At 42.5% G+C, this 26339-nt stretch overlaps 1 protein-coding gene across 2 annotated transcripts in view; it reads left to right on the forward strand.

Annotated features, from left to right (window-relative positions):
- Positions 1-26339, forward strand: part of LOC123504734 (multiple epidermal growth factor-like domains protein 6) — a 247815-nt gene that overhangs the window by 92160 nt on the left and 129316 nt on the right. For both annotated transcript variants that reach the window (XM_045255491.1, XM_045255492.1), the window contains exon 2: positions 8794-8934. In XM_045255491.1, the coding sequence (XP_045111426.1) occupies positions 8794-8934 (141 nt within the window). The remainder of the gene's footprint in view (positions 1-8793; positions 8935-26339) is intronic.

Consider the following 26339-nt stretch of genomic DNA (forward strand, 5'->3'; position numbering starts at 1 on the left):
TCGGGACACAGACGCTCCAGGGTTTATAGACCTCTGCTGTCTGTTATCCTGGGGACGTTTCTCTTGTGCCAGTTCAAGTAGTTCCAGCTGCGACCCTTAATCTCTGTCATTCCAGTCGTATTTCCAGCAGAGTTCCTTTATCTTGTGGGGTTTTTAGTCGTTTTTCCAGTTGCAGTTCTTTGCTTTTTCCAGTCGAGTTGTCTTTCCAGTAGTTGTGCTTTATTTCGGACTTTCCAGGATATTTTGTTAATGGTCTTCCAGTTGTTCTTACACTAGTAATCTTTTTCTGCCTTGAACGCTTCAGTATTCCTTCCTGTCCTAAATATTGCAGTCATCCTTCCAGCAGCGTGCCTCTGTCTTAGCCATTCCAGCCTTCCTTCCAGCAGCGAATTTCTATCCTAGGCATTCCAGTCGTCCCTCCAGCGGCAGCAGCGAATCTCCTCTGTCTTGGGTACAATTAGCTCTCCTATCAATATTCGCGGCCGTGCTTCCTCCCTATGCTCGAGGCTAATTTAAAATCCATTAGTGTAGCATTTGCAAGGCGTGAGGGAGGACCCGGCCAGCACGTTTGTCTGGGGAATGTTGGCTAAGCTGTCGACGCGAAATAATAATAGTCGTTGGGCCTGAATTGGATCCGCTCGCTCAGGATAAACCAAATTAGGTAGACTGGACTAAAATGGATCTTTCTCGACGTCTTCCTCAACTTAAGTCTTCGCAGTTCACGTCGTCAGCGTAGTAATTCCCCGCTTAAACACATTATGTTAGACACGGAGAGGAAGACGTAAAACATGACAGAGAACAAATGAGGGAAAATGGACAGGAAACAAGGAGGAACGGCCACAGGAAAAGAAGAAGAGAGCAAGAAGGAGCTGATGATAATGAGCAAAGGAGCAGACAAACGTAAGCACAGGGAGGAGGACGAGCTACAGGGAAAGAGACGAGGGCGGAAGGCGGAAGAAGGGAGAGAGGAAGTTTGCAAGGAAAGGAATTGGGTCTGGAAGGAGGCGCAAGTGAGGAAGTGAGGAAGGAATTAGAAGAATCATGGAGAGGCTTAGAGGAGGAAGGAGATGAAAGAGAAAGGAGGAGCAGCAGGGTTAGGAGAAGGAGAAAGAGATGGAGTAGAAAGAAAGAAAATACAGGTAGAGTGTGGAACTGAAGAACAAAAAGAGCAGAAGTAATAGGAGGAAGTGGAGGGGAAGAAATGAGAGAAAATAAAAGGGAAAAGGAAGAGAAAGAGAGAGAGAGAAAAGGAAGGTAAAATGGCTGGAAGATAATTCGAAGAAAAAGAAAAGAGCATAGGAGTACATTGATAGGTGGAGACGAAAAAAAAAAAGAAAAGGAGCTGAAAAAAAAGAAGAAACAGTAGAGGCAGAAGAGTTTGTTGCAGTTGATGTTGGAGGTGGTGCATGGTGGTGTTGGCGGCGGCCGCGGCGGCGGTGGCAGCAAAAGCAGCAGTGTCGGCTGTGTTATCTCTCCATTCCTCAGGCAACACAGTGTCCCGCAGAGACGTGTGGAAACCTTATCTGTCCCTCGAGTTTGTCCCGCCTCGACTTGCCCACACACACACACACACACACACACACACACACACACACACACACACACACACACACACACACACACACACACACACAGACACAGACACATACATACACACACACACACACACACACACACACACACACACACACACACACACACACACACACACACACACACACACACACACACACACTTGGAACCCACGAGTCACGCCGACCTTTCACACATTCCTCTGGGAACTGTAAAGGACTAATCCGCTGAGTCTTGGCCGTATTCCTTCCTTTATAAGCTTAGAGGATCCTGAGCGACTTATAAAGGACTGGTCTGTAGGTCCTTTGCTCTGTTATAATCTTTAGAGATTAGACGAACCTTTGTAGCATTTTCTTCCTTTTTAGAAGTGTAAATGACTAACTCGATGATGTTTTGTAATGTTTCTTCCATTTGGAGGATGTTCTAAAAATTGCGAAGGAAAATTCTTTGGTGATTCGCAATATTTCCTACATGTAGACGATCTGTTGAAAATTGCAAATTACTTCCTGTAGACGGGTTCTTAACCATTTCAGTACCACATTAATTCTGCTTACTGTTTGGTGATTTTATACAGCTTCAGAAACTTATGTGGGGGATTTAGATAGTGAAGACTGTGGTCATTAATCTTCTGACCTCCATTGGCCCTTCTTAATGTCAATGAAACTGTCTAATCGTACACAAATCTTAACCCTCTCAGTACCATGACGCGTTTCCACATTCATTCTGCTTGTTATTTGATGATTTTATACAGCTTCAGAAACTTATGTGGGAGATTAATATAGTGAAGACTGTGGCCATTAATCTTCTGACCTCCGTAGATCCTTCCTAATATCAATGAAATGTCTAATCGTACACAAATCTTAAGGTAACGATGTGTCCCATTATCGAAGTGGTTAAGAATTGCAAAGGAAAATACTATAATAATTTGTAATATTTCCTTTGCGCATTGCAGAGGACCAATCTAAACAAGTATGTAATAACCGTAAAAGATTAATCAGTGTAGCTCTGTATTGGCCCTTCCTTTGGGCGTCTCGTCTTTGCGGGAACCTACCTTGCTCAATGAAAACCTCGCCTTTGAAAGTTGAGCCCTGCGATGGATGCCGTTTGGTGCGTGAATTACTGACGAAAGGCGCCGAGGAAAGAAACTTCGCGGAAAAAGTTCATTAATTATACTCAAGTTCGTGGAAATATACTCGGTGTGTAACTTGCCTTGCCTGTTCTTTGTTTTCTTTTCTCACTCTCTCTTTTTTTTTTCTATTCCACAACTCCCTCTTGTTCTTGAGTTGTCTGTCATGTTTTCTTCTTTGTCTATTTTTTTTCTTTTTTATTTTCCCGCCAGCTAACTTTTGTCTTCTTCTTCTTCTCCAGTTTGTTGTCGTCATTGTGTTCACGAGTATTTTTTTTTCCTTATTTTTCTTTCTTTTTCTCGCCAGACACCCACAGATTATGAATGATACGCGGCGTTCCTGGAAGTGTGCTCATGTGACTTGACTTTTCCATTCCTGTTTGTCTTTCTTTTGACCAGCAAGCCTCCTCCTCCTCCTCCTCCTCCTTCTCCTCCTCTTCTTCTTTTCCAGTTGTTTGTGTGAAGTTGCCATTGTTCTCGTGTGTTTTCTTCCGACGGCTACCCCCTCCCCCCTCTCTCTCTCTCTCTCTCTCTCTCTCTCTCTCTCTCTCTCTCTCTCTCTCTCTCTCTCTCTCTCTCTCTCTCTCTCTCTCTCTCTCTCTCTCTCTCTCTCTCTCTCTCTCTTCTTTGGACGTAATAGGAACATAGAAGTTAAAAAGAATATCAACAAACTGAAAATATATCGGAGTTTATGTGAACAATAGCTGATAGAAATCTTGAACACAAGGAAGCTTAGTTATGAAGACCAAATACTGAAAGAAATCAAATGAATACATAAAAAAAAGAGGTAACACGAACAAAATAAAGTTATAAATAGACTAAAAGACGAATATTAAGAGAATGAATACAGTACATTATGCAGGACTGATACCAGAGGAAGAGTAGCAATGCACAGGAAAAAAAAACAACAACTTATTCTAGGAGGAAAGATGCATACAAATACATATGAAAGGCGGGATACAGTTAAGAAAGTTTAGGAATACATAGGCAAAAGAAATAATTGTAGGAAAATACACAAGAGGCACAAAATTGAAAACATACAAATACACAGAGAAGGAATACTGAAAGATACAGAGAAATAATAATCATTGATGGATACTGGAAAGAAAAAAACTTAAATACATAAAGTAAATAAAAGAGAAATAGAGAACCTTATACATACGTCATTACTCTATACCACACACACACACACACACACACACACACACACACACACACACACACACACACACACACACACACACACACACACACACACACACACACACACACACACACAAACACACAAAGTAATATCCTCTAATGCAGTAATCCTAAAGCCGCTTCCAGTGTCACGAATTAGAGAAAAAAAAGAAGTTAAAATCCTGAAAGAAAAATGAAGAGGTTATGAAAAGATCTGTATTAATTACTGCATATTTTGGCCCAGGCTTTCTGCACTTGATGGAGAATTATTGAGTTGCTTCCTGATAAAGTGTGTGTGTGTGTGTGTGTGTGTGTGTGTGTGTGTGTGTGTGTGTGTGTGTGTGTGTGTGTGTGTGTGTGTGTTTAGGTCGGTTATTCGGTTGGGTTGGTAGTCAGTCAGTTGGTTAGTTAGTAAAACGGTCTGTGTTTCTGTCTGTCTGTTTGTCTGTGTAGCAATTAAATGTTCCGTCTGTTTATCGTCCCTTCAGCTAGACAGTGGATTAGTCTATCTGTCTGTTTTATCAGTTAACCACTTGGTCGGTCTATCTGTCAGTAGGATACACATAAATAGTAATCGTTCTATCTGTTCTTTGGATCTGTCGGTCTGTCTGTCAATTACTTCTGTGTGTCCTTCCGTCAATTAAGTGTTCGATCCGTCTGTCCATCAGTTGGTGGGTGGGTGAGTGGGCGGGAATCATGCAGGTGGTTGGTCTGGCTTTAGTAGGTTTAGCTTTGCTCGCTGACCCGTGCCGGTGAGCGCCCCGCCTCCCAAACACACACACACACACACACGCGCGGCGGCAGGGGCAGGGATAGATGCAGGGGCAGGGACAGAGCAAGGACAGAGGCTACAGCGGTCTTGGTGAACCTGGCGAGCGAAACGCAATTACACCTTTCCCTTAGTTAAACATCGGCAGGAATTAAAAGAAAAAAAAAGGAAAGAAAAAAATTGTAAAAAAAAGTACAAATAAACTAAGCCTGAAAAATAACAACAGGTAAAACTTGAGCGTATATGTATGTGTGTGTAATACTGTGTATGTGTGTGTGTGTGTGTGTGTGTGTGTGTGTGTGTGTGTGTGTGTGTGTGTGTTTTGTATCTTTCTCACATCTATCAGAAAAGGTCAAGAGAGGCGCGCCCTATACATAACGCTGCAAAAAATGGTGTGTTCCGCTGCTGCTGCTGCTTCTGCTTCTGAATGAGTCGATATCGCAGTAAAGAGTGGCATACACACAGACACACAAACACAAACACACACACACACACACACGCCCGGTAGCTCAGTGGTTAGAGCACTAGCTTCACAAGGTAGAGGACCGAAGTTCGATTCCCCGGCCGGGTGGAGATATTTGGGTGTGTCTCCTTTCACGTGTAGCCCCTGTTCACCTAGCAGTGAGTAGGTACGGGATGTAAATCGAGGAGTTGTGACCTTGTTTTCCCGGTGTGTGGTGTGTGCCTGGTCTCAGGCCTATCCGAAGAACGGAAATAATGAGCTCTGAGCTCGTTCCGTAGGGTAACGTCTGGCTGTCTCGTCAGAGACTGCAGCAGATCAAACAGTGAAACACACACATACACACACACACACAGACAGACAGAGAGAGAGAGAGAGAGAGAGAGAGAGAGAGAGAGAGAGAGAAAGTAAAAAAATAATACGTTTGAACTGTTTCCACTTTTCGTTTCGTGTTATAGTTTTATCGCGTCGTGTTTTTGTCAGCCACGAGGACAACAAAGGTTCTGGTATGATGCTTTATTTAGTGAGGCTCAGAGAGGCACGTAGAGAGTGGCGGTGCTTGAAGCCAACACGAGTGGGGGGATCATTTCATCGGCCTCTCCACTCCCTGTTTCCAGCACTGTCTGATCCGATGAGCGCCGCGCACACTGATCAGGGAATGGAGTAAGAATGCCAAGAGAAAAGATGGGGAATGTTGAACATGTACGGTGCGATGAGTGTTAAGGATGGAATTCATAAATAAGTAATCTAAATAAGCAAATGTGATGATTTTTGGGGATCTATTGAACGTTAGAAATTAAATAAAGGAAGGGCAACGAAAAAGAGATCTAGAAAGTAAAAAAATAATTATGAACGTTATGATGCGATGGATATGATAAGCACCAGTGAGATGAGAGGAAACTATTGTGTAAGAAATAATGACCTTCACAGTGAAATATGATAATAAACTAATAGCAAATGAATAAGTGGAACCTTTATTTTTTATTTGATGAATGTCAGAGGCGGCGTTGAAAGGCAAGGCACTGGGACTAATATGCAAGTAAGAATAAAAACCAACTTGGAAGTTTGAGTGAGGGGATGAGTGGAAGAGGCTTAAAGTTGGATAGATCATTAAAGGGAATGTGTCAGTGAGGTAAAAAAGAATGAAGTATGTAGTGTTTGGTTCAGTGACGGAATGAAAGAAACAGATAGATTGCCAAGTAACAATTCCTGGGAAAGCAAACAAAAATTTATCCCTGAATGAGAAAAAAAAAGAGAGAGAGAGAGACATATTGGTAAAGAAGAGATGAATTAGAAAATTGTGTAATAGATAACCTGAAATGTGTGGCGTTTGTACGTATATTAAAGATTCTTTATACTGATGGACAAAAAAATAGGAAAAAAAACAAGAGACATACGTAGCAATGGAAAAGAGAGCAAAGAAGAAAATCATATAATAGACGACAGAAGATACGTACATGAAACGATACAAAATATATATACTGCACAGACACACATAAAGATCAAAGGACAGATACACGTAGCAGCAGCCGAAAGATGACAGGCCAGACGGCAGCGTAATGAACAGTGACGAGTGTCTACTGTCTCATAAAAGACTCGTTAGGAGATTAGGAAAGAGTTACGTAGCAGCCCTTGTCCTGCATCACAAAGGGGAAGGAAGAGGCAGGCCAGAGAGCACCAGCGTGAGAGGGTACACACACACACACACACACACACACACACACACACACACACACACACACACACACACACACACACACACACACACACACACACACACACACAAACTTAGACACACAGGCTCGTATTTTCATACACTTCTGTGCTTCACCTACACTATTTCAAAAGGGCTTTCTTTAAATTTACACGAGTTTTAAGTTGTTGTTTTTTTTATGGTTCTAGAGGCAGAATGACAAAATTTCTACATTGTTAATTGGAGAAACACTCTTGAAAAACCTGCTAATCATCTCTGTGGCCTAGAAAAACAGGCATGATGAGAGAGCAAAGCGTTTCTGAATACTGACCATAGACACAGACGCACACACGCACTAAGGTCCTTGATAATGATAGGGCAAGATTGTCCTGGGTCACGCCACAGCTCCGTATGTTGCCGCGCCCCTTGTACCCTTCCTTCCCTCTCATCCACTGCCTGCTGGGGAGTTGCGAGGCACGTGCGTCGGTCACTGACTTGTGTGTGTAGAGGGCGGGGCATGAAAGGCCGTCACTGCGTCCTTCTGGTAAATCTACGCCCTAAGTCTAGATGTTTTTGACGTTTTTAGTGGCGCCATGTTAAGAAAAAGATACAACGTCTTACTTATCTATCTTTTTCTTTATTACTCGTTTATTCTCTACTGTATTGGTGAATAGTGTTGGTGAATGAATATGGGATGACTTATGGATGTATAGCGAAGAAGTCTGATTTTATTTCTACTCCGTACTAGATACTAGATGGATTTTTAATTTCAGGTATGGAAAGATATGTGTATTTTTTTCCTCTTTTGTCTATTTGCTCCACACAGAAGACGAGTTAAAAGATAAAAAGAACAAAGTTATACGTAAAGGAAACTCTCTCAGTCTCCACTCCCTTAAGTCAACAGTAATAGTGTACCCAGAGAAGGGCAGTTTAGTTTAAGGAGGTGCCTCGTCTCCACATTCCTCTCTCAAAGCTCTCCAAGGCTTATGAGGGAGGAAAACTGACAAATGCAGTGCTACAGCTTGCCAGTAAGAAAGAAATGAAAAAAGACAGAGAATATAATGGTTAACTCTTGCATTAGTACGAGTTATGTATATTGGTGTTACTATACTTTCTCTCTCTCTCTCTCTCTCTCTCTCTCTCTCTCTCTCTCTCTCTCTCTCTCTCTCTCTCTCTCTCTCTCTCAATCCTTAATAGTCTAGAAATCATGTACTGTACCTGTGTGACCTACCTTGAGCTACACTAACTTGCCCTTCCCTGCCTCTTGACCTTATCGCCTCTATAAGACTGCTCTTCTAGCTTCCCTTCATCACTGAACCCTTACCTTATCTTCTTTCCCTTACTATTTCTACCGCTCGCCCCAGTCTGCCTCACACAACCCTCGGCCTAACCTTTCTCCTTCCACCACTGAAAAGCGCCACTTTATCCTCTTTCCCTTACTTTTCACTGGCTTATCATTTTTCTGCCTCATACAAGCTTCTAACCTTCTTTCTCCGCCCAAAAGCTCCATTCTGTTTTATTTCTCTTACTTCTCCTTGCGCGTGTCTTTTGTTTGGCGTTAAATTTTCCCTATAACCCCCAACATTTCTTAATCTTTCTACTTTCTCCACTCAAAGCCAACAGTTTATTCCCTAACTTCCTTTTGCCACTTAACCATGACCTAGCTTCATCTTCTAACAATTTCCTTCGCTAGCCTTTCCTGTTCTTACGTTTCCCTATAACCTGCTCAAGACAGTCTTCTAATGTTCCTCCTCTCTTTCACACTATAGTGCCAGTTTATGTTCTTTCCCTTAATTACTTTTCATCTGGCTCGCATTTCCTGGTCTTGCTCTTTTTCATAACGTGCATTAGACATACCCCAAAACCTCCCTATTGTTTTCATCTAAAGCATCACTCAAGTTTTTCCCCCTTGTTTTTCTTTTTGGTCTTACTTTTCCCCATAACGTGCATTAGATATACCAACCTTCCTTCTCTATCTCTCCTTCCAACAGGCGCCATGTGTGCGAGTACCAGCGAGAGGAGATTCAACGCAAGCGAGTCCCCACTGTGCGACCCTACAGCATCCAAGTGAAGGTCCTCAAGCCTGACTGCACTCCCTCACCCACTGAGGACTGCCTAGGCTACGAGAGGCGGTTAGTACCAAGACATCTGATGAAGTAATTGCTTGATGAATGAACTGGCGGGGTAGTGAGTGGTTTCTTTGTCTGGTGTGTGTTTGTATGGAATGAATGAGTGTGTTTTGTAGGCACAGATGAGGAAGTTGCTTGTTGAACGAATGAATGAGTGAGAGATTGGATAGGAGAGATGGGTGCTTTCCTTGTTTTGTTTTTTGAATGGAATGAGTGAGCTTTTTTGTGTATTTATTGTCGTTTCTATGATGTGTGTGGAGTGAATGAGTGTGTTTTGCAGGCACAGATGAAGAAGTTGCATGAGTGAATGTAAGAGAGAGAGAGAGAGAGAGAGAGAGAGAGAGAGAGAGAGAGAGAGAGAGAGAGAGAGAGAGAGAGAGAGAGAGAGAAGGGAAGCTAATCACTTTTTTATTGTAATTTCTGTAACCTGCGTGTGATTACATTTACAAGATCTTTTACCGGAAGAGAGGTGAATGAAAAGAAAAGTCAGAAAAAAGTGTAAAGACGTTGGCAAGATACTAATTAATATTGAATAGAGTATGATTACACTCCCCCTTCGGCAAGTGAAGTGAATGAGAAAAGTAAAGGTGCGGCAGGACGAGCATGGTGTGTGAAGTGAGTTGAACAGACTGGTGCGCTGATACAAGGAGGAGAGGACGTGTGGAGAGGATGAGTAAGTGTCTGCACTCCGCAGTTCATAAGTGTTATTTCGAAAGCATAGTAAATAAGTATCGTGTGTGGCGATGGTTGATGAGACGCTGGTAATTATGTAGCCAAGGCAAGGAGGAGTCAAGAAGGCAAGGAGGGAGAGGGAAGGAGAGAGGCAGGGAAGGAGGGAACGCAGCAAGGTAAGGTGAGGGAGAAGAAGCTTGCGGGTGCATAAGGGACGAAGAGGCACATAATTAGGTAAGGTGCTGCTGCGTACAAGGCGCCATGAGTTAATTAGAATGAAGGAAGACCAATATAATGTATAGATAGTCAGCGGGAAAATATACAGCACAAAGGAGAAACAAGCACTGACAGCGAGTTGAGGCAAATTTATTATTAAAATAAGTCAACATAGGAAATGAGCAACATAGAAGAGCAGGAAGGAAAACCAAGAATGATCAGACCTGCTGGCCACTACGATATTCTTTGGGATAGGATTAACTGTATACTTTGAAGGAGACAATGTATGTTAATCCCCTTCAGTACTGAGACGCATTTTTATCTTGAGCTTTATGTATGATTAGACGATTCTATTTACTACATTAGGAAGGTCTGTGGAGATCAGAGGATTAATGGCCAGAGTTTTCACTATTTTAACAGCCACATAAGTTTCTGAAGTTGTGTAAAATCACCAAATAGTAAGCAGAAGAATTATGAAAACGTGTCACAGTACTGAACACGTTAATGAAGATGAAAGTAGAAAGAGAAAGCCGGATTAGATGTCAGGGATGTGCACTAATGTTTCTTTCTTACTACATGTGAAATAAAAGGAACGGCAGGCAATAGATACATACGAAACTGCGAAAAGAGGGCGCTTGATAATAACAGAGAGAGAGAGAGAGAGAGAGAGAGAGAGAGAGAGAGAGAGAGCCCAGTAAAATAATGAGAGAAAGAGAGTGAAGAAATGATCCTCCTTACTTTTTATAGTCACAGAATACTGAAGCACATCACTTTATGAACGAAAAAAACTGACTCTGTGAGGAGAACGCTTGGTAAATAACTTTGAAAGGGAAAAAGAGAAGAGAAATGTCAACGCAAAAAAAGAATAGAATTAACACTAGCAATAGAAACAAAAGATAAGGAAAACTCCAACACACTCACATTTTTTTCCTTCCAACAATGAAAAAAAAAACCACTTGACGATAACTGAGGGAGAAAAAAAAGAATAAAGAGAAGGAAAAGTGGCCTAGAGAGAGAGAGAGAGAGAGAGAGAGAGAGAGAGAGAGAGAGAGAGAGAGAGAGGAGAATGACAACAACTAGGAAATAGGAATAAAAAGAAGGAAAAGAGGAATACTGACAGACACAAAATAACACCTGGCAATAACTGAGAGAAAAAAAATAATAAAGAGAAGGAAAAGAGGAATATAGAGGGAGAGTGAGTAGGACGACAATAACTAGGAAAAAAAAAAGAGAGAGAATAGAGAGAGAGAGAGAGAGAGAGAGAGAGAGAGAGAGAGAGAGAGAGAGAGAGTAGTAGTAGTAGTAGTAGTAGTAGTAGTGGCAGCAGCACGAGGAAGAGGAGAAGAGGAGGAGGAAGAGGAGGAGGAGGAGGAGGAGGAGCAGTAGTGAGAGGAGGATAATAGCCAACAGAGAGATAACAGGAATAGTTTGTCCAATTCCGCCATTAGAGTAAACTCTGCTCGATGGTTTCAAGTACCGGACAAACAAACACATGAGCCTCGTGAGTCGTGAGTCGGGTTCCAGCGCCTCACGGGACGGCGGCCAGCCAGGGAAGGAGGGAGGGAGCGCTGGTCGAAGGGGAGAGAAGGAGCATGGAGGGAGAGAGGGAGAGGAGTTGTTGTTATTTAATATTGTTGTTGTTGTTGTTGTTGTTGTTGTTGTTGTTGTTGTTGTTGTTGTTGTTGTATCTTTGTTTTCGTGAGTGAGTGAGTGAGTTAGTCAACTCTCTCTCTCTCTCTCTCTCTCTCTCTCTCTCTCTCTCTCTCTCTCTCATCTTGCTTTTTTGTGGTTCGTGTGTGTGTGTGTGTGTGTGTGTGTGTGTGTGTGTGTGTGTGTGTGTGTGTGTGTGTGTGTGTGTGTGTGTGTGTGTGTGTGTGTGTGTGTGTGTGTGTGTGTGTGTGTGTGTGTGTGTGTGTGTGTGTGTGTGTGTGTGTGTGTGTGTGTGTGTGTGTGTGTGTGTGTGTGTGTGTGTGTGTGTGTGTGTGTGTGATGGTTTTCTGTAAGCAAATTTCCCGCCTGGTTTGGTATTGATATGAATTTTTTTAACACGCTTATAATCTGTTTGTTGTTGTTCTGCATCACGAGTCTTATTTGGTAGACATTTTGTGTTTGTTATTGTTGTGCGTCCCTTTAATATTCTCTCTCCTTTTTTTTTCATCATTATTATTATTTTAACGTAATTTGGTCACAGGTTTTGTTCGGTATTACATTTTTCCTCTTTTCCTTTTTTTTTTTTTGCATCATTTCATTCGTGTTCTGTTTCATATTTTTTGGTGCATTCAGTACATTTTTTCTCTTTTGATTTCGTTCGGTATCAATTTTACCTCTCTTTTATTATTCTGTTCATGCTGTGTTTTTATTTAGGTATTCAATATATATGTTTTTCCAATTCATTTTTTCCTTTCCCTATTGTTCGCCATTAGTTTTATCCTATTATTATTATTATCATTACATTACTCGCGTTTTGTTATTATTGGAGTATTTGCCATTCTTTTCTCCCGCGTCATTTATTTTATTTTTTTGTTATCGGCGCAGTAAACGTGAATCACGCAGAGGTAACATTGCACTGTGTTTATTTGCTTCCATCACGAAAATACGTAAAACAGGAAAAATATGGCGTGCATGTATCAGAGAGAGAGAGAGAGAGAGAGAGAGAGAGAGAGAGAGAGAGAGAGAGAGAGAGAGATTCAGTCTGAGAGCCATACAATTAGAAACAGATAGGCAGACAGACAGACATTACTTGGGGACCTACAGCATCCACCATCACCACCACCACTGTCATCACCACCACCACCGCCACCACCACCACTACTCTCTACTTCAAGATGGCGCTTAATGCATTTACTGCGCCTCTTGTGCTCCATAAACACCGCCTCCTTCACATTAGTTAAGCACACACACACACACACACACACACACACACACACACACACACACACACACACACACACACACACACACACACACACACACACTAGTCGGGTAATAATTTCTCCTTAATTACCATAAACTGCGTGTGTGTGTGTGTGTGTGTGTGTGTGTGTGTGTGTGTGTGTGTGTGTCTAGTCTCAACAGCTTTTCCTTGCTTGTGTAAATTATTCAGCAGTGTATACATATATAAGTGAGAATGTATACCAGTTTTGCCATTAATATACAAGCAGACGTGATGCGCGTCCTTGATAATGCAGTGTGAGTGAGAAAGGATGCTTCATGACACTGCCGTTACCTTATTTCACGACTACAGAATCATTATTTCAGTCTTTCCTTATTCTATGACTTTAGTTTCTTTTATTTCAAGTTCCCAGTTCCAAGTTTCCAGTTTCCTTATGTCATGACGCTAGTTTTATTATTTTTTTTTATTTTTTCTTATTCCGCTATGCTTGTTTCTTTTTATTTTCAGTCTTCAATTGGTTTACTTCATGAATCTAGCTTCCTTTTTTCAATATTTCCTTATTTTGTGACGTTAGTTTCCGTACTTCCAAGCTTCCAGTTTCCTTATGTCATGACTTATGTTATTTCATTTTTTTCCTTATTTTATGAAGTGTGTCCTTATTTCAAGTTTCCAGTTGGCTGATTTCATGACTCTAGCTTTCTTATTTCTAGTTTCCACTTTTTTTTTCTCTTCCCACCAGTTTTCCTGATTCTAGTTTCCTTATTTGGCTTTCTTTTACTTCTCCTGACGCTACATTTTCTTTACTGTCTTTTGTTTCCTTCAAGTTTCTTTTAATTTAGTTTGTCTCAGTTTGGTTCACTTCAGGTCAGAATACAAACATTTTCTTAACCTTTTCTTGTTTGTATTTTTAATTTTCTTGGCTTAATTTTAATATCGTAATTCTTGATATGATTTACCAAGCTATAATTATCACTTGTGCTGCTTAGTTTATTCTCTCTCTCTCTCTCTCTCTCTCTCTCTCTCTCTCTCTCTCTCTCTCTCTGTTTTTCTACTTACCCTTTATTTTCTCCTCATTCTTTTTTAATTATCATGTCTTTATTATTTTTTCATCTATTTTAATTGTAAGTTTCTTCCTATACTTAAGTAATTTTCTTCTCGTTGGTTCAATTTTTTTTTCAACTTTCTTTCCTTTCCCTTTTCTTTAATTTTTTCTTAATTTTACTTATTTTCTTTTGCTTTCGTTTCTCTTCTTTGCCATTAAGGTTTCTCCTGAATCTCCTCGTAATGTATTCCGTGACTATCCTTCATAAGTAATTCACTCTAGTAATACCATGAACAGGCTGCTTATCTTCCTTCCTTCCTTCCTTCCTTCATCTCCTTTCCTTTCCTTTTCTTCTTTCTCTTTTTCCTCCATTCTTCTCCCTTCATCCCTCTTTCTCTCTCTCCTCCTTCTTAAGCCTTTTTCTCCCTCTCTCTCCCTCCCTTACTTCTCTTCTCCTTCTCGTTACTCCCTTATTAATTTTCTTCCTAATTTATTTCACTCTTCATTATCATCATTTTTCTTAACCATCTTCCTTCCATTATCTTGCCATCCATCTCTTTCATTCTTTCTCTTCTCACCATTTTTTTCCTATGCATTAATCTTATTTCTTATCTATCTACACATTTATCCATTTTTTTATTATTTTCATCCATTTATCTCTATCCATTTCACTCTTTATCCATCTTATCTCTTTCTCCCTTCTCCTTTTATGCTTTTTCCTTTTAGTAATTCTATCCGTAATCTCTCTCTCTCTCTCTCTCTCTCTCTCTCTCTCTCTCTCTGACCTTTTCACCATTTGCTATTATTTTCTGTTTAAATCTGCCATGACAATAAAACAAGGAGAAAGAGAAGGAAGGAGAGACGAGGACTGAAAGAAGAAGGAAACCAGGGTGGGATGATGAAGAGGGAAGAGATAGAACCATAGGTAAAGGTAAAGAAGAGGAGAGGGAAGAAAATATGGACAGAATAAGAGGAAATGGTAGGATAAGAGACGAAGAGGAGAGATGATTAATTAAAAGAAGGATAGAATGGTTATAGGGAAAGATACAAGGATGGAGAGTTAATATTAGAGAGGAAAATTGAAGAAAATTGATGGATGGAAAGAAGGATTGGAGAAGGATAAGGAAAGGATAGGAAAGGATATTTACGTTTGTAGTTTAATTGTGAAACTTTTATCATTTCTTTGTGTGTGTGTGTGTGTGTGTGTGTGTGTGTGTGTGTGTGTGTGTGTGTGTGTGTGTGTGTGTGTGTGTGTGTGTTACTCAAAATATCATGGTGACCCCGCCCCCCAAAAAATATATGAAAAAAAAATAACAAAAAGAAAGTTTGGTGAATGGCGAGACGTGTGTGTGTGTGTGTGTGTGTGTGTGTGTGTGTGTGTGTTGCGTATTGTGTTGTGTGGAGAAAATAATTAACACAGAACATGGACGAACCACACACACACACACACACACACACACACACACACCTGGAGAGCAAAGCGAGGGTCACAGTAGATTAAAGAGGACCTACCTGCCCCTAGTCTCCTCTATGCCACGCCCTCCTCCTCCTCCTCCTCCTTGTCCACTCGTTTCCTTTCACCTTCACTCTTTTTCCCTTCAGTTTCCTTCACATGTCTTACCTATCCATTCCCTATTCATTCCTCCTCTCTCTCTCTCTCTCTCTCTCTCTCTCTCTCTCTCTCTCTCTCTCTCTCTCTCTCTCTCTCTCTCTCTCTCTCTCTCTCTCTCTCTCTCTCTCTCTCTCTCTCTCTCTCTCTCTCTCTCTCTCTCTCTCTCTCTCTCTCTCTCTCTCTCTCTCTCTCTCTCTCTCTCTCTCTCTCTCTCTCTCTCTCTCTCTCTCATCCTCTCTCTCTACATTTGTCTCTTTTACTGCTTGTTATTCTTCTCCTTTACTTGTGTTCCTTCTTCCTGTTTTCTCTTTACTCTCTTTTCTTGTCTCCTTCCTTCCATCTCCCTGTCTGCCTTTTTTTTCCTCCTCCTCTTTCCTTCGTTCGTAACTTTTCCTACCTCCCTTTTATGACTTTCTTTCTTCATATTTTCTCACTAATGTTTCTCCATGTTCTTGTTCCTCTTCTCCTTCCCCTGATTTATCTCTGTGTCTTCTTGTTTTTGTTCTTGTTCTTGTTCTTGTTCTTGTTGTTGTTCTCCTTTTTTTCTTCTATTTTCCTTCTCTCTTCTCTTTCATTTGTTGGTCATCTTCTCATTACGTGATTAATTTCCTCTTCTTTCATTTCCTTTTCCGTCATCTTTGCTTTCTTTCTCTCCCTCTCTAGTTGTTTGTGGGAATTTTGTGTATTTTCTCTCATTTATCCGTTTGTCTGTCTGTCTGTCTGTCTGTCTGTCTGTCTGTCTTTATAGTTTTTGCCTTAGTTTGTCTTTCTCTCTGTCTGTCTGTTGTATAATCAGCTTGTCTCTTTTTTCTGTGTCTATCTGTCTCTGCCAACCTTCTTATTTTTCTACATTTTGTTTCATGTCTGTCATTTTCACCTGTCTGTCTTTCTTTGTCTGTCTCTCTATATGTATGTAGTATAATCGGGCTATCTCTGTCCTTCCGTGTCTATCTGTCTCTGCCAATCTTCCTTTCCTTTGTATTCTTTTTATTTCATGTGTGTCTAATTCATCAGCCTGTCTTTTTGTCGGGTCTTCCTCTCTTTATCTTTTGTAATTTTTGCCTCCCCGATCTTACTATGTCTCTCTATCAGTCTGTCTTTTCTCTTTCCATCTGTATCTGTCTTTACCTGTCTGTCCGCCTGTCCGTTGTTGGCTTTTTGGTCGATGTCTATCTATCCGTCTATTAGATTTCGGTCTAATTTTTTCTATCTGTTAGCTCCGTATTCAGAAACCCTTTGCTCTCTCACCACGACTGTTTTCCAAGGCCACAAAGATTTTTAGCGGGTTTTCAATAGTGTTTTCCAGTTAATAATGTAGAAATCTTGCCACTCTGCCTCTAGAACCGTAAGAACACCTTAAAAAACTCTTGTAAATTTAGATAAAGCCTTTTTGAAATTGTGGAGGTGAAGCACAGAAGTGTTTTAGAATACGAGCCTTATTTTTCGGTCTATCTCTATCCGTCTACTAGAAGTCGGTTTAACCCTATCCGTCTGTAGCTTGTCAAGTCTGCCCTTCCGTCTCCTTGGTTTGTGTTCCGTGTGTCTCGCGTTGAGGTTGCAGTTCTGTTAAGTCAAGGCTCCCTAAACTCACTAAGGCAGCGCTGAGTTTCCGAAGCTGCCCTCAGGAAATTACCTTGCTTCTCCTTCTCCTCCTCTTCCTCCTCTTCGTCCTCCTCCTCCTCTTTCTCCTTTTGGGTCTCTTTCTTTATCATTTTCTTCTTCTTTTTCTGCTTCACATTTATATATTTTTTTCTTTTACTACTCTCTTAGCCTTCTTCATCATATTCTCCTCCTCTTTCATGTTCTCCTCCTCCTCCTCCTCCTCCTCCTCCTCCTCCTCCTCCTCCTCCTCCTTCTCTTCCTCCTTCATCACCACTATTCTCCTTCATAGTCACTTTCCTCCTCTTCCGCCTCTGTCCTCCTCTCTGCCTTCTCTTTCTTCATTACCTTGTCCTTCCTTCTCATTACTTTCTTCTCTTTCGTCTCCTCTTTCTCATTGTCTTGTCCTGTGTGCTTCCTGCTCCTCCTCCTCCTCTTCCTCTTCCTCCTCTTCTTCCTCCTCCTTCTTCTTCTTCTCGTCTTTTATTTTCCCCTCTTCCTCCTTGTCTTCATCCAGCAACACTTCCTCTCCTGTCAATCCTTTTTTGTTTCTCTTTTTTCCTTTCTTATTCTTCTTCCTTCCCTGTCTGTCTCTTTGCGTTTCCTTATAACTCTCTTCCTCCTCCTCTTCTTCTTCTTCTTCCTCTTCTCCTACCCTTCCTCTTTCTCCTTCTTACTCTCATTCCTCACTAGCTACATTTTGTCTCCTGTTTCTCATCTTATTGCTCCTCCTCCTCCTCCTCCTCCTCCTCCTCCTCCTCCTCCTCCTCCTCCTCCTCCTCATGTATTCGGGCGCGAGTCTCTGGGGATCTCAAGTTTTGGTAACCTTTGTTCTTGAGCAAGTTTGTGTCGTGGAGAGTTTGTCTACAATGGTACTTGCTCATTCCCCTTGCACGTACTGCCTTTGTTTGTCCGTCTGTGTGTTTGTTTGTGTGTGTGTGTGTGTGTGTGTGTGTGTGTGTGTGTGTGTGTGTGTGTGTGTGTGTGTGTGTGTGTGTGTGTGTGTGTGTGTGTGTGTGTGTGTGTGTGTGTGTTTGTTTGTCCGTCTCTCAGTTCCTCAGCTTGTTAGATTCCGTGTTTTGTTTACTCTCTCTCTCTCTCTCTCTCTCTCTCTCTCTCTCTCTCTCTCTCTCTCTCTCTCTCTCTCTCTCTCTCTCTCTCTCTCTCTCTCTCTCTCTCTCTCTCTCTCTCTCTCTCTCTCTCTCTCTCTCTCTCTCTCTCTCTCTCTCTCTCTCTCTCTCTCTCTCTCTCTCTCTCTCTCTCTCTCTCTCTCTCTCTCTCTCTCTCTCTCTCTCTCTCTCTCTCTCTCTCTCTCTCTCTCTCTCTCTCTCTCTCTCTCTCTCTCTCTCTCTCTCTCTCTCTCTCTCTCTCTCTCTCTCTCTCTCTCTCTCTCTCTCTCTCTCTCTCTCTCTCTCTCTCTCTCTCTCTCTCTCTCTCTCTCTCTCTCTCTCTCTCTCTCTCTCTCTCTCTCTCTCTCTCTCTCTCTCTCTCTCTCTCTCTCTCTCTCTCTCTCTCTCTCTCTCTCTCTCTCTCTCTCTTTTTCTTGTTTTGTTTCAAGTCTTTGTGTGGGTTTTTGTGTTTTTTTTTTTTTTTTTTTGCTTTCTTTCGTTCCGTTTTATTTTGTATCATGATCTTGTTATCTTGTTGCTTCTTTTTCTTTTTCTTTTCTTATTCCTTTTCTATTTTTCCTCTTCTTCTTCCTTGAACTGATCACGTCCACTGGTACCTGAAATATTGCACGGATTATAGGAAAGAAATATAGAATCAACGAAAGGATTATTCAACATTCAGGCATTTTTACTCACCCTCTTCTATAACAACGAAAGATTATTCAACATTCAGGCATTTTTACTCACTCTTCTATAACAACGAAAGGATTAGTCAACATTCAGGCGTCTTTACTCATCCCCTTCTATAACAAAGGGCTTTACCAATAGAAATGACCTATAGAACACTCTTCAAAAATGCCTTCGTGTTTTTACTATCAGCCCAACAAGCTTCTTACATTGCCATTAGTGAAAGAAGAAAAAATAAAGGAACTCGTGTAAAAATCACTGTACTTATAAAGTAGTCCTTATGAAAGATCAAAACATATGCAATGGAAATAACCTATAGTGTACTCTTGAAAATTGCATCCATGCTTTTAGTGTTAACTCATAAAGCTTCTTACATTGTCATTAGTGAAAATAAATAATATAGGAACCGGTATAACTATCACTGTACCTCACGAAACAGTCGAAGCATTAATACGAGCATAGAGAGGAGTGAGTGAGTGAGTGGCCGGACAGTGCATCATGCGAGTATTGACCCTTTCACTACTGAGAACGCATTTCATGAGTTTTGGGACATGATTAAACGATTTTATTGACATTAGAAAGTGTCTATGGAGGTCAGAAGATTAATAACCAGAGTCTTCACTATTTCAATCCCCACACAAGTTTCTGAATTACTATATAAAATCATATAGTAAGCAGAATGAATATGAAGACTTGTCCTGGTGCAGAAGAGTGTTAATGCCTTGCCTGCCTCTCTCTGCCCTCTGTGATCGCCTTGCCTTCCCTTCAATATCGGAACGCAATGAAAAATAGATAGACCTGTTTTATATCCGTGCCCTGGTAACCCAGAGAGAGAGAGAGAGAGAGAGAGAGAGAGAGAGAGAGAGAGAGAGAGAGAGAAATATGTCATCTAAACACATTATCATACACACGACCAGCCATGAGATATTAAAATTCCATGAAAAATGAAGGTATTTATTCTGCTATATTAAGACACTTTTGCCCCGCGGCGCCCGGTCAGAGAAGAGAGGAGGGAGAGCTCGGGAAATATTAATAAGTCTGCCTTTCCCTGAGGTGGCGAACTCTGGGACACAACTTTCAGGGCCACATCTCTTATTTCCTTCCTCCGAGCCATTGTGTCAGTTGCAATATTAGTTTTATTAGTATTATTATTATTGCTGGATCCTTTGTTGATTGCAGTTTGTTATTCATCTTTATGCTGGTTTCCTCGTTACGTATTTGCATTTCTTACTCTAACGTATTTTTTTACTATTACGTATTTTTGTTTCTTATTGAGTATTATGTTCGTATTTACGTTTCCTACTATTTTTCTACTGTTACTGGTATTTATTTTGTTTGTATTTATGTTTTCTACTGTTATGTATATTCTTACTGTTATTTATGTTCGTTTCCTAGTGGATGTTATTCGTACGTGTATTAATTGCATTTGTATTTTTACAGTTTCTTCCTCTTGTTCTCATTATAGTGTGTCATTTTGTAGTTTGTCGGTTTTTTTACTTTATTTCTTTCCTTGTGTCATGCTGGTATTAATATTAGTCTTATCATCAGTAGTACTTTTATTGCAATGTCTAATTACTGTAATTCTCTTCCTCCTAGGCATTGTGTAAGTGACAGCATTACATCTAATATCAGTATTAATATCAGTGCTGTCCCTTGTGTTCATTGAAGTACGTTATCTCTGCTACCATTCTAGCATAGTTCACTTGCCTGACATGTTCATATTTTCTGATATCTGCATCAGTATTAATGTTATTGCTGTTTATCACGATTGTTGCACTCCATTATTTAGTTTTATGCATTGAATTATTTTAGTTTCTGGCGTTGTCACCCTTCTGTCATTGCTCATTAGTCAAACATTTTATACATCTTTTCATATATATTTTCTTTCCCCCATGAAGTTATTGCTAGTATTACATCTTTTTTTCTCATGGGTATCTTCATGTATTATTAATCTATTTCTATTACTGTTAATATATTTTCTTGTCCTCGCCACCAGCCATGCATTGTTCACAAGTCTGCCATGCTCAAATTGTCTTGCATATCCTATTTATTTATTTATTCTGTCGTCAAATCAATTTCAATATTACTGTTATGTTGGAGGATTATTGCGATGTGTTTAGTAATTCTCTTCTATTACTGCTAATGTCATTTTATCGGCGTGTCACCAACCTCGCAGTGTTCACCTGTCTGATACGAGTATGCTGAGCTTTTTTTCTTTACTCTCCCCACGTTACCCACACACCCAGGGACGCCACACTCGTTACCCACACACACAGGGGCGCCACACTCCTTCCTCACGTTACCCACACACTCCGAAACGCCACACTCATTATCCACACACCCCAGGGCGCCACACTCCCTCCCCACGTTACCTACATATCACGGGGGTGCCACACTCGTTACTTACACACCCCGGGGTGCCACACTCCCTCCCCACGTTACCCACACATCCCGGAGCGCCACACTCCCTCTCCACGTTACTTACACATCGTGGGGTGCCACACTCGTTACCCACACACCCCGGAGCGCCACACTCGTTACCCACACACCCCGGGGCGCCACATTCCCTCCTCACGTTACCCACATACCCTGGGACGATACATTCGTTACCCACGCACCCCAGGGCGCTACACTCGTTACTTACACATCCCGGGGCGCCACACTCCCTCCCCACGTTGCTTATACACCCCGTGGCGCCACACTTGTTACCCACACACCCCAGGGCGCTACACTCCCTCCCCACGTTATTTACACACTGCGGGCTTCACACTCGCTACCTATACACCCAGTGGCGCCACACTCGTTACCCACACACCCCAGGGCGCTACACTCCCTCCCCACGTTATTTACACACTGCGGGGCTTCACACTCGCTACCTACACACCCCATGGCGCCACACTCGTTACCTGCACAAAAGGCGGAGGCAAAGTTTCATCAGCCGCCCTTCTTTAACAACACTGGTTTTTCTCTCCCTTTTTTTTTCCAGCAGGGGACGGCGCTGCAGTCAATACTATTCGTTTTAAAGTCAACCAGTGGCCTCTTCTCAGTATGGGCCGGTTCCACATTCGCTTTCCGCGGCGCTATTGGTTAAACTCCGCAGCTAGCCGATATATTGGAGCATTCGCAGGGAAAGGCCGCATGGGCATGAAAAGCGGGTTTTTTGGAGTTTATTTATTCTGAACTAACCGCGTGATGTGAATGTTTGTTGTGGGTTTATAGCTTTTTGTAACTTGTGGAGGGGATCGCGAAGGCTGTTCAAAGACATGCTGACGATGACAATATTGATACTGAAATGCTCATTCATCATTCACTCAAATAGTTAAGTATAGGAGAATTTTGTGTGTTGATAGTGATATGCATTGCGTATGTATGTTATCGCGTATGCATCATGCTTCATAAGAGAGATTTATAGTTCGAATTCTATTTCCCAACTTTAAATGAGTTTAGCAGTAATAATTTATTCACTTTAACGAATGGCTTGCTTTCCTGTTAAAAAGACATTCCCGTCAGTGTCTATAACTTTAACGCGTGTCGTGTCTTCAGAAACGATAAAACCTTTTTGACGAGAGGAAGAGCCAAAAAATCCACAATACCAGCGTCTCTGATAAAAGTCACACCAAAGTTACCACTCAAAAGCGCTGGATATTTGTCGTAGCTTTCCTCTCCAAGCAGCGAAACTCCTACTGGTAACAGAGGAGGCGAGCAGTGGCGCTGTCTTGACGATGAGCAAGGCTGCGTTATGTGTAGCGCGCTTGGAAAAGTTGTACGTCATGGATTACATCGCTGATCGTTATAGTTTATCGCTGAGACATTAGATGCACTTCATCGTTTAATGAAAATAGAGTAGAGAGCTGCGGAAAACCTGGTCATGATGGTCGTGATGATGAGGCATTATCATCCCGGCCATTATGTGAGGCGCACCTGCCAGCCGCAGCCCACACAACACCAATATTAGCCTTGCCATTGGCGCAGCACTGACGTACAGCTCCGCCGTGGTTTGTAAACAATAACTGGAACTGCCACCAAAGCTTTGTTCAGCCGTTTACCGAGCTGGGGACCAATTTTGTTTGGCCGTTTACAAATTGACTGGATTTCTCGCTGCGGGTGCCGATCGTGTGCCTTTCTGACACCTCGCCTCACCTCACTCTGCTGCCTCTGTCAGCCGTACGACACTCCCTTCACTCCCATCATTGTCCAGCTTATCAAGACAAGAATTAAGCACTATGTTCGGTCTCTCAGTTGGGTTGCGTTGTATTAGTATAGGTTAGGTTCATTCATTCGGAAGAAAGTTGTTCCTAAACTGGAGAAGAAATCGCCTGCCTCTGTTCTTCCATCTCCCTTCATTGTTTACATGGAGATTTCCTCGTCTTACCAGTGCAAGAGTCAAGCAATACCTTCCTTCATTCATTTCAGCAGCACTCATAGCTTGAAGACCAATTAGGCTGCCTTCCTCTCTTCTTCCATTCCTCCCTCCTTTATCATGTGCGTCTCTCCAATAAGACACCACTTTGAAAATTAAAATGGAAAAGTTTCACAGTTTTTCTTTAGTACGCTGCAGTTTGTTATTAAAAGGGAAACCACCACCACCACCACCACCACCACCACCACCACCACCACCACCACCATCACCACCACCACCACCACTGATAACAACTGATAACTCTTACTATTATTACAACTACAAATTCGCGTTCAGCATCACCACCACCAATAACAACAGCTACTACTACTATTACAACTACAAATTCGCGTCTAGTACCACCACCACCACCAGCACCCTTGCCAAATCTCGTGTTCTTATTCCCCGCTTATTTTTTTCCAAGTCACTGAAGACATTCTTTGTGTTGTGCAGAGACCGTGAAGGAGAAAGGAAGGGAAGAAGAGCAGGAAGAGGAACAAAGCAAGAGAGAAGGAGGAGGAGGAAGAGGAGGAGGAGGAAATGTTTGTTGAATTTAAGCAAGGAAATGGAGAAGCGCTTGGGGGAGGGAGGAAAATTTTAATCCACTGCTTATCTATCTCCTCCTCTGCTTCCTCCACTTCCTCCTCCTCTTCCTCCTCCTCCTCCTCTTCTTCCTCCACCTCCTCCTCCTCCTCCTCTTCTTTCTCCACCACCTCCTCCTCCTCCTCCTCCATCCTTCCTCTCCCTTCAACTACTTTTGTCCACTTTTCTCCTCCTGGTCTTTCTCCTGCTCCTCCTCATTCTTTTCCTCCTCCTCCTCCTCCATGCTACTAGTTTTGTCCACCTCTTCGCCTCCTCTTCTTTCTCTAATTTCCCCATCTCGTTGGTCCTCCTCCTCCTTCTCCTCCTCCTCTTCCTCCTCCTCCTCCTCCTCCTCCTCCTCCTCCTCCTCCTCCTCCTCCTCCTCCTCCTCCTCCTCCTCCTCCTCCTCCTCCTCCTCCTCCTCCTCCTCCTCCTCCTCCATCCTTCCTCACCCTTCCACTAGTTTTGTCCACCTCTTCTCCTCCTATCCTTTCTCTCACATCCCCCAACTCGTTACTCCTCCTCTTCCTCCTCTTCCTCCTAGTGTCTTTTCTCTCCCCTGTCCGGCCAGCAGCCATATCCATAACCATCCCAGGGGAGTGTCTGCCGCACGGTCACCTTCCAAATAAAGTCTGCTGTAGTGTGAAGCTCGACCGTCTCCCAGGCCGCCACCTCCGCTCCCTCAGGCCTCCCCTTAAGCCGTGGAGATTGGAGAGTTGAGCAGGTGGTGGTGTTGGTGGTGGTGGTGGTGGTGGTGGTGGTAGCGGTAGTGGTGGTGGTGGTAGTGGTGGTGTGGAGGATATGGAAGTGTGGGTTAAAATCTTATTGTCTTGTGATCCGCTTTTCTTCTGTCCATACACACACACACGTGCGAGCACACTGACACACACACACACACACACACACACACACACACACACACACACACACACACACACACACACACACACACACACACACACACACACACACCAAGACTCATGAAAATACACCCCAAATCACACACAGACACCCAAATACTCCAAACACAGCACACAGGATAACACTCCAATAAAATGACCAGAAACGTGTCAAAAGCTGTTTAACTCCCTGACTGCTAATTGAGATACCTTTCCTTAATCACCAATCACTGGGAGGCATATTTACTTGTTCTAGAACCACATCCAATCATCAATTAAATCTCTCTCTCTCTCTCTCTCTCTCTCTCTCTCTCTCTCTCTCTCTCTCTCTCTCTCTCTCTCTCTCTCTCTCTCTCTCTCTCTCTCTCTCTTCCTTATCCACTAACTCCTTCCTAGTGTCTTCTTATTACATTCTCTGCACTTCCTCTTTCCCTTTACTTTTCTTCCTTGGTCGCTAAGAAAACAATCTGGGAAACACGGCGCCTCCTTCCTGCTGGAGTTAGGCGGTGGAGGTGTGGTGGTGGTGGTGGTGGCGCGCCTGGACCCTCCCTGCAGCAGCTCCAGTATGTGTGCCTGCCTGTAGGGGAGGGCCGTGGCACAAGGGTCCAAGTGAGGTGCTTAATTTTTACGTTCGGCCTGCCAGGTATATAGTACGTGCGCGGGGTTAGAGAGAGAGAGAGAGAGAGAGAGAGAGAGAGAGAGAGAGAGGGAGAGGGTGGATGGCTGGGGAGTGTGAGAGAGAATCCGTGTGGAGGAGAGGAAGGCGAATGGGAGGTACGAAAAGTGTGTGTGTGTCTGTGAGAGAGAGAGAGAGAGAGAGAGAGAGAGAGAGAGAGAAAGAGAAAGGAGAATTCTCCCCCAGTTCCCTACAATTAGAGCCACTCCTGCCTTAAAACTCCACAGCCAAGAGACACGTGCCACTTTTACCAGCTGTGGGAGTCTCGTCCAGGTCGCGGCCCGGTGCTATTTCTGAACGCTATCATCACATTACACGGCTGGACTGAGGCGGGTACATAAGTGGGTGGATAGTTGAGTTCGTCCCCTTCCCTTATACTATTAAGAAAACATTGCATTGCTGGACTGAAGGGAGTTAATTTGTTGGTAACTTATCCACTTACTCATGTGCTATTAAGAAAACTTTGATGATTTCATTGATTCGACTTGTACTAGTGAGAAAATTTTGCTTTGTTGTAGTGAAGGTGGTCGATTCGTAGGTAATGTATCCACTCATCTTGGGCTATTAAGAAAACTCCGTCTTGTAAGGACTGATGGTGTAATTGATTTGACTTTGACTGCGGAGGGAAGGATGCCCATCAGACCGAGACACACACACACACACACACACACACACACACACACACACACACACACACACACACACACACACACACACACACACACACACACACACACACACACACACACACACACACACACACACACACACAATAGTGTTTTAACTGCTTCAGCTATGAGACAATTATCATTAGCACCATATGTAGTGTATGAAATCTTTATATAAACATCTACATGAAAGTTATGGGCGAAAACAATAGATTTTTCAATTTCTACCTAATTTATAGATTAGATGTGGCTGTAGAACAAGTAGACCCTTCCCCAGCAACCCCTCTCCCTCCCTGAGTCAACTCGTCAACATTTCCTTCAATTCTCAGTATTTCCCTGGTATTTTCTGCTGTT

Source organism: Portunus trituberculatus, chromosome 17, assembly GCF_017591435.1.
Source record: "Portunus trituberculatus isolate SZX2019 chromosome 17, ASM1759143v1, whole genome shotgun sequence".
Lineage (NCBI taxonomy): Eukaryota > Metazoa > Arthropoda > Malacostraca > Decapoda > Portunidae > Portunus > Portunus trituberculatus.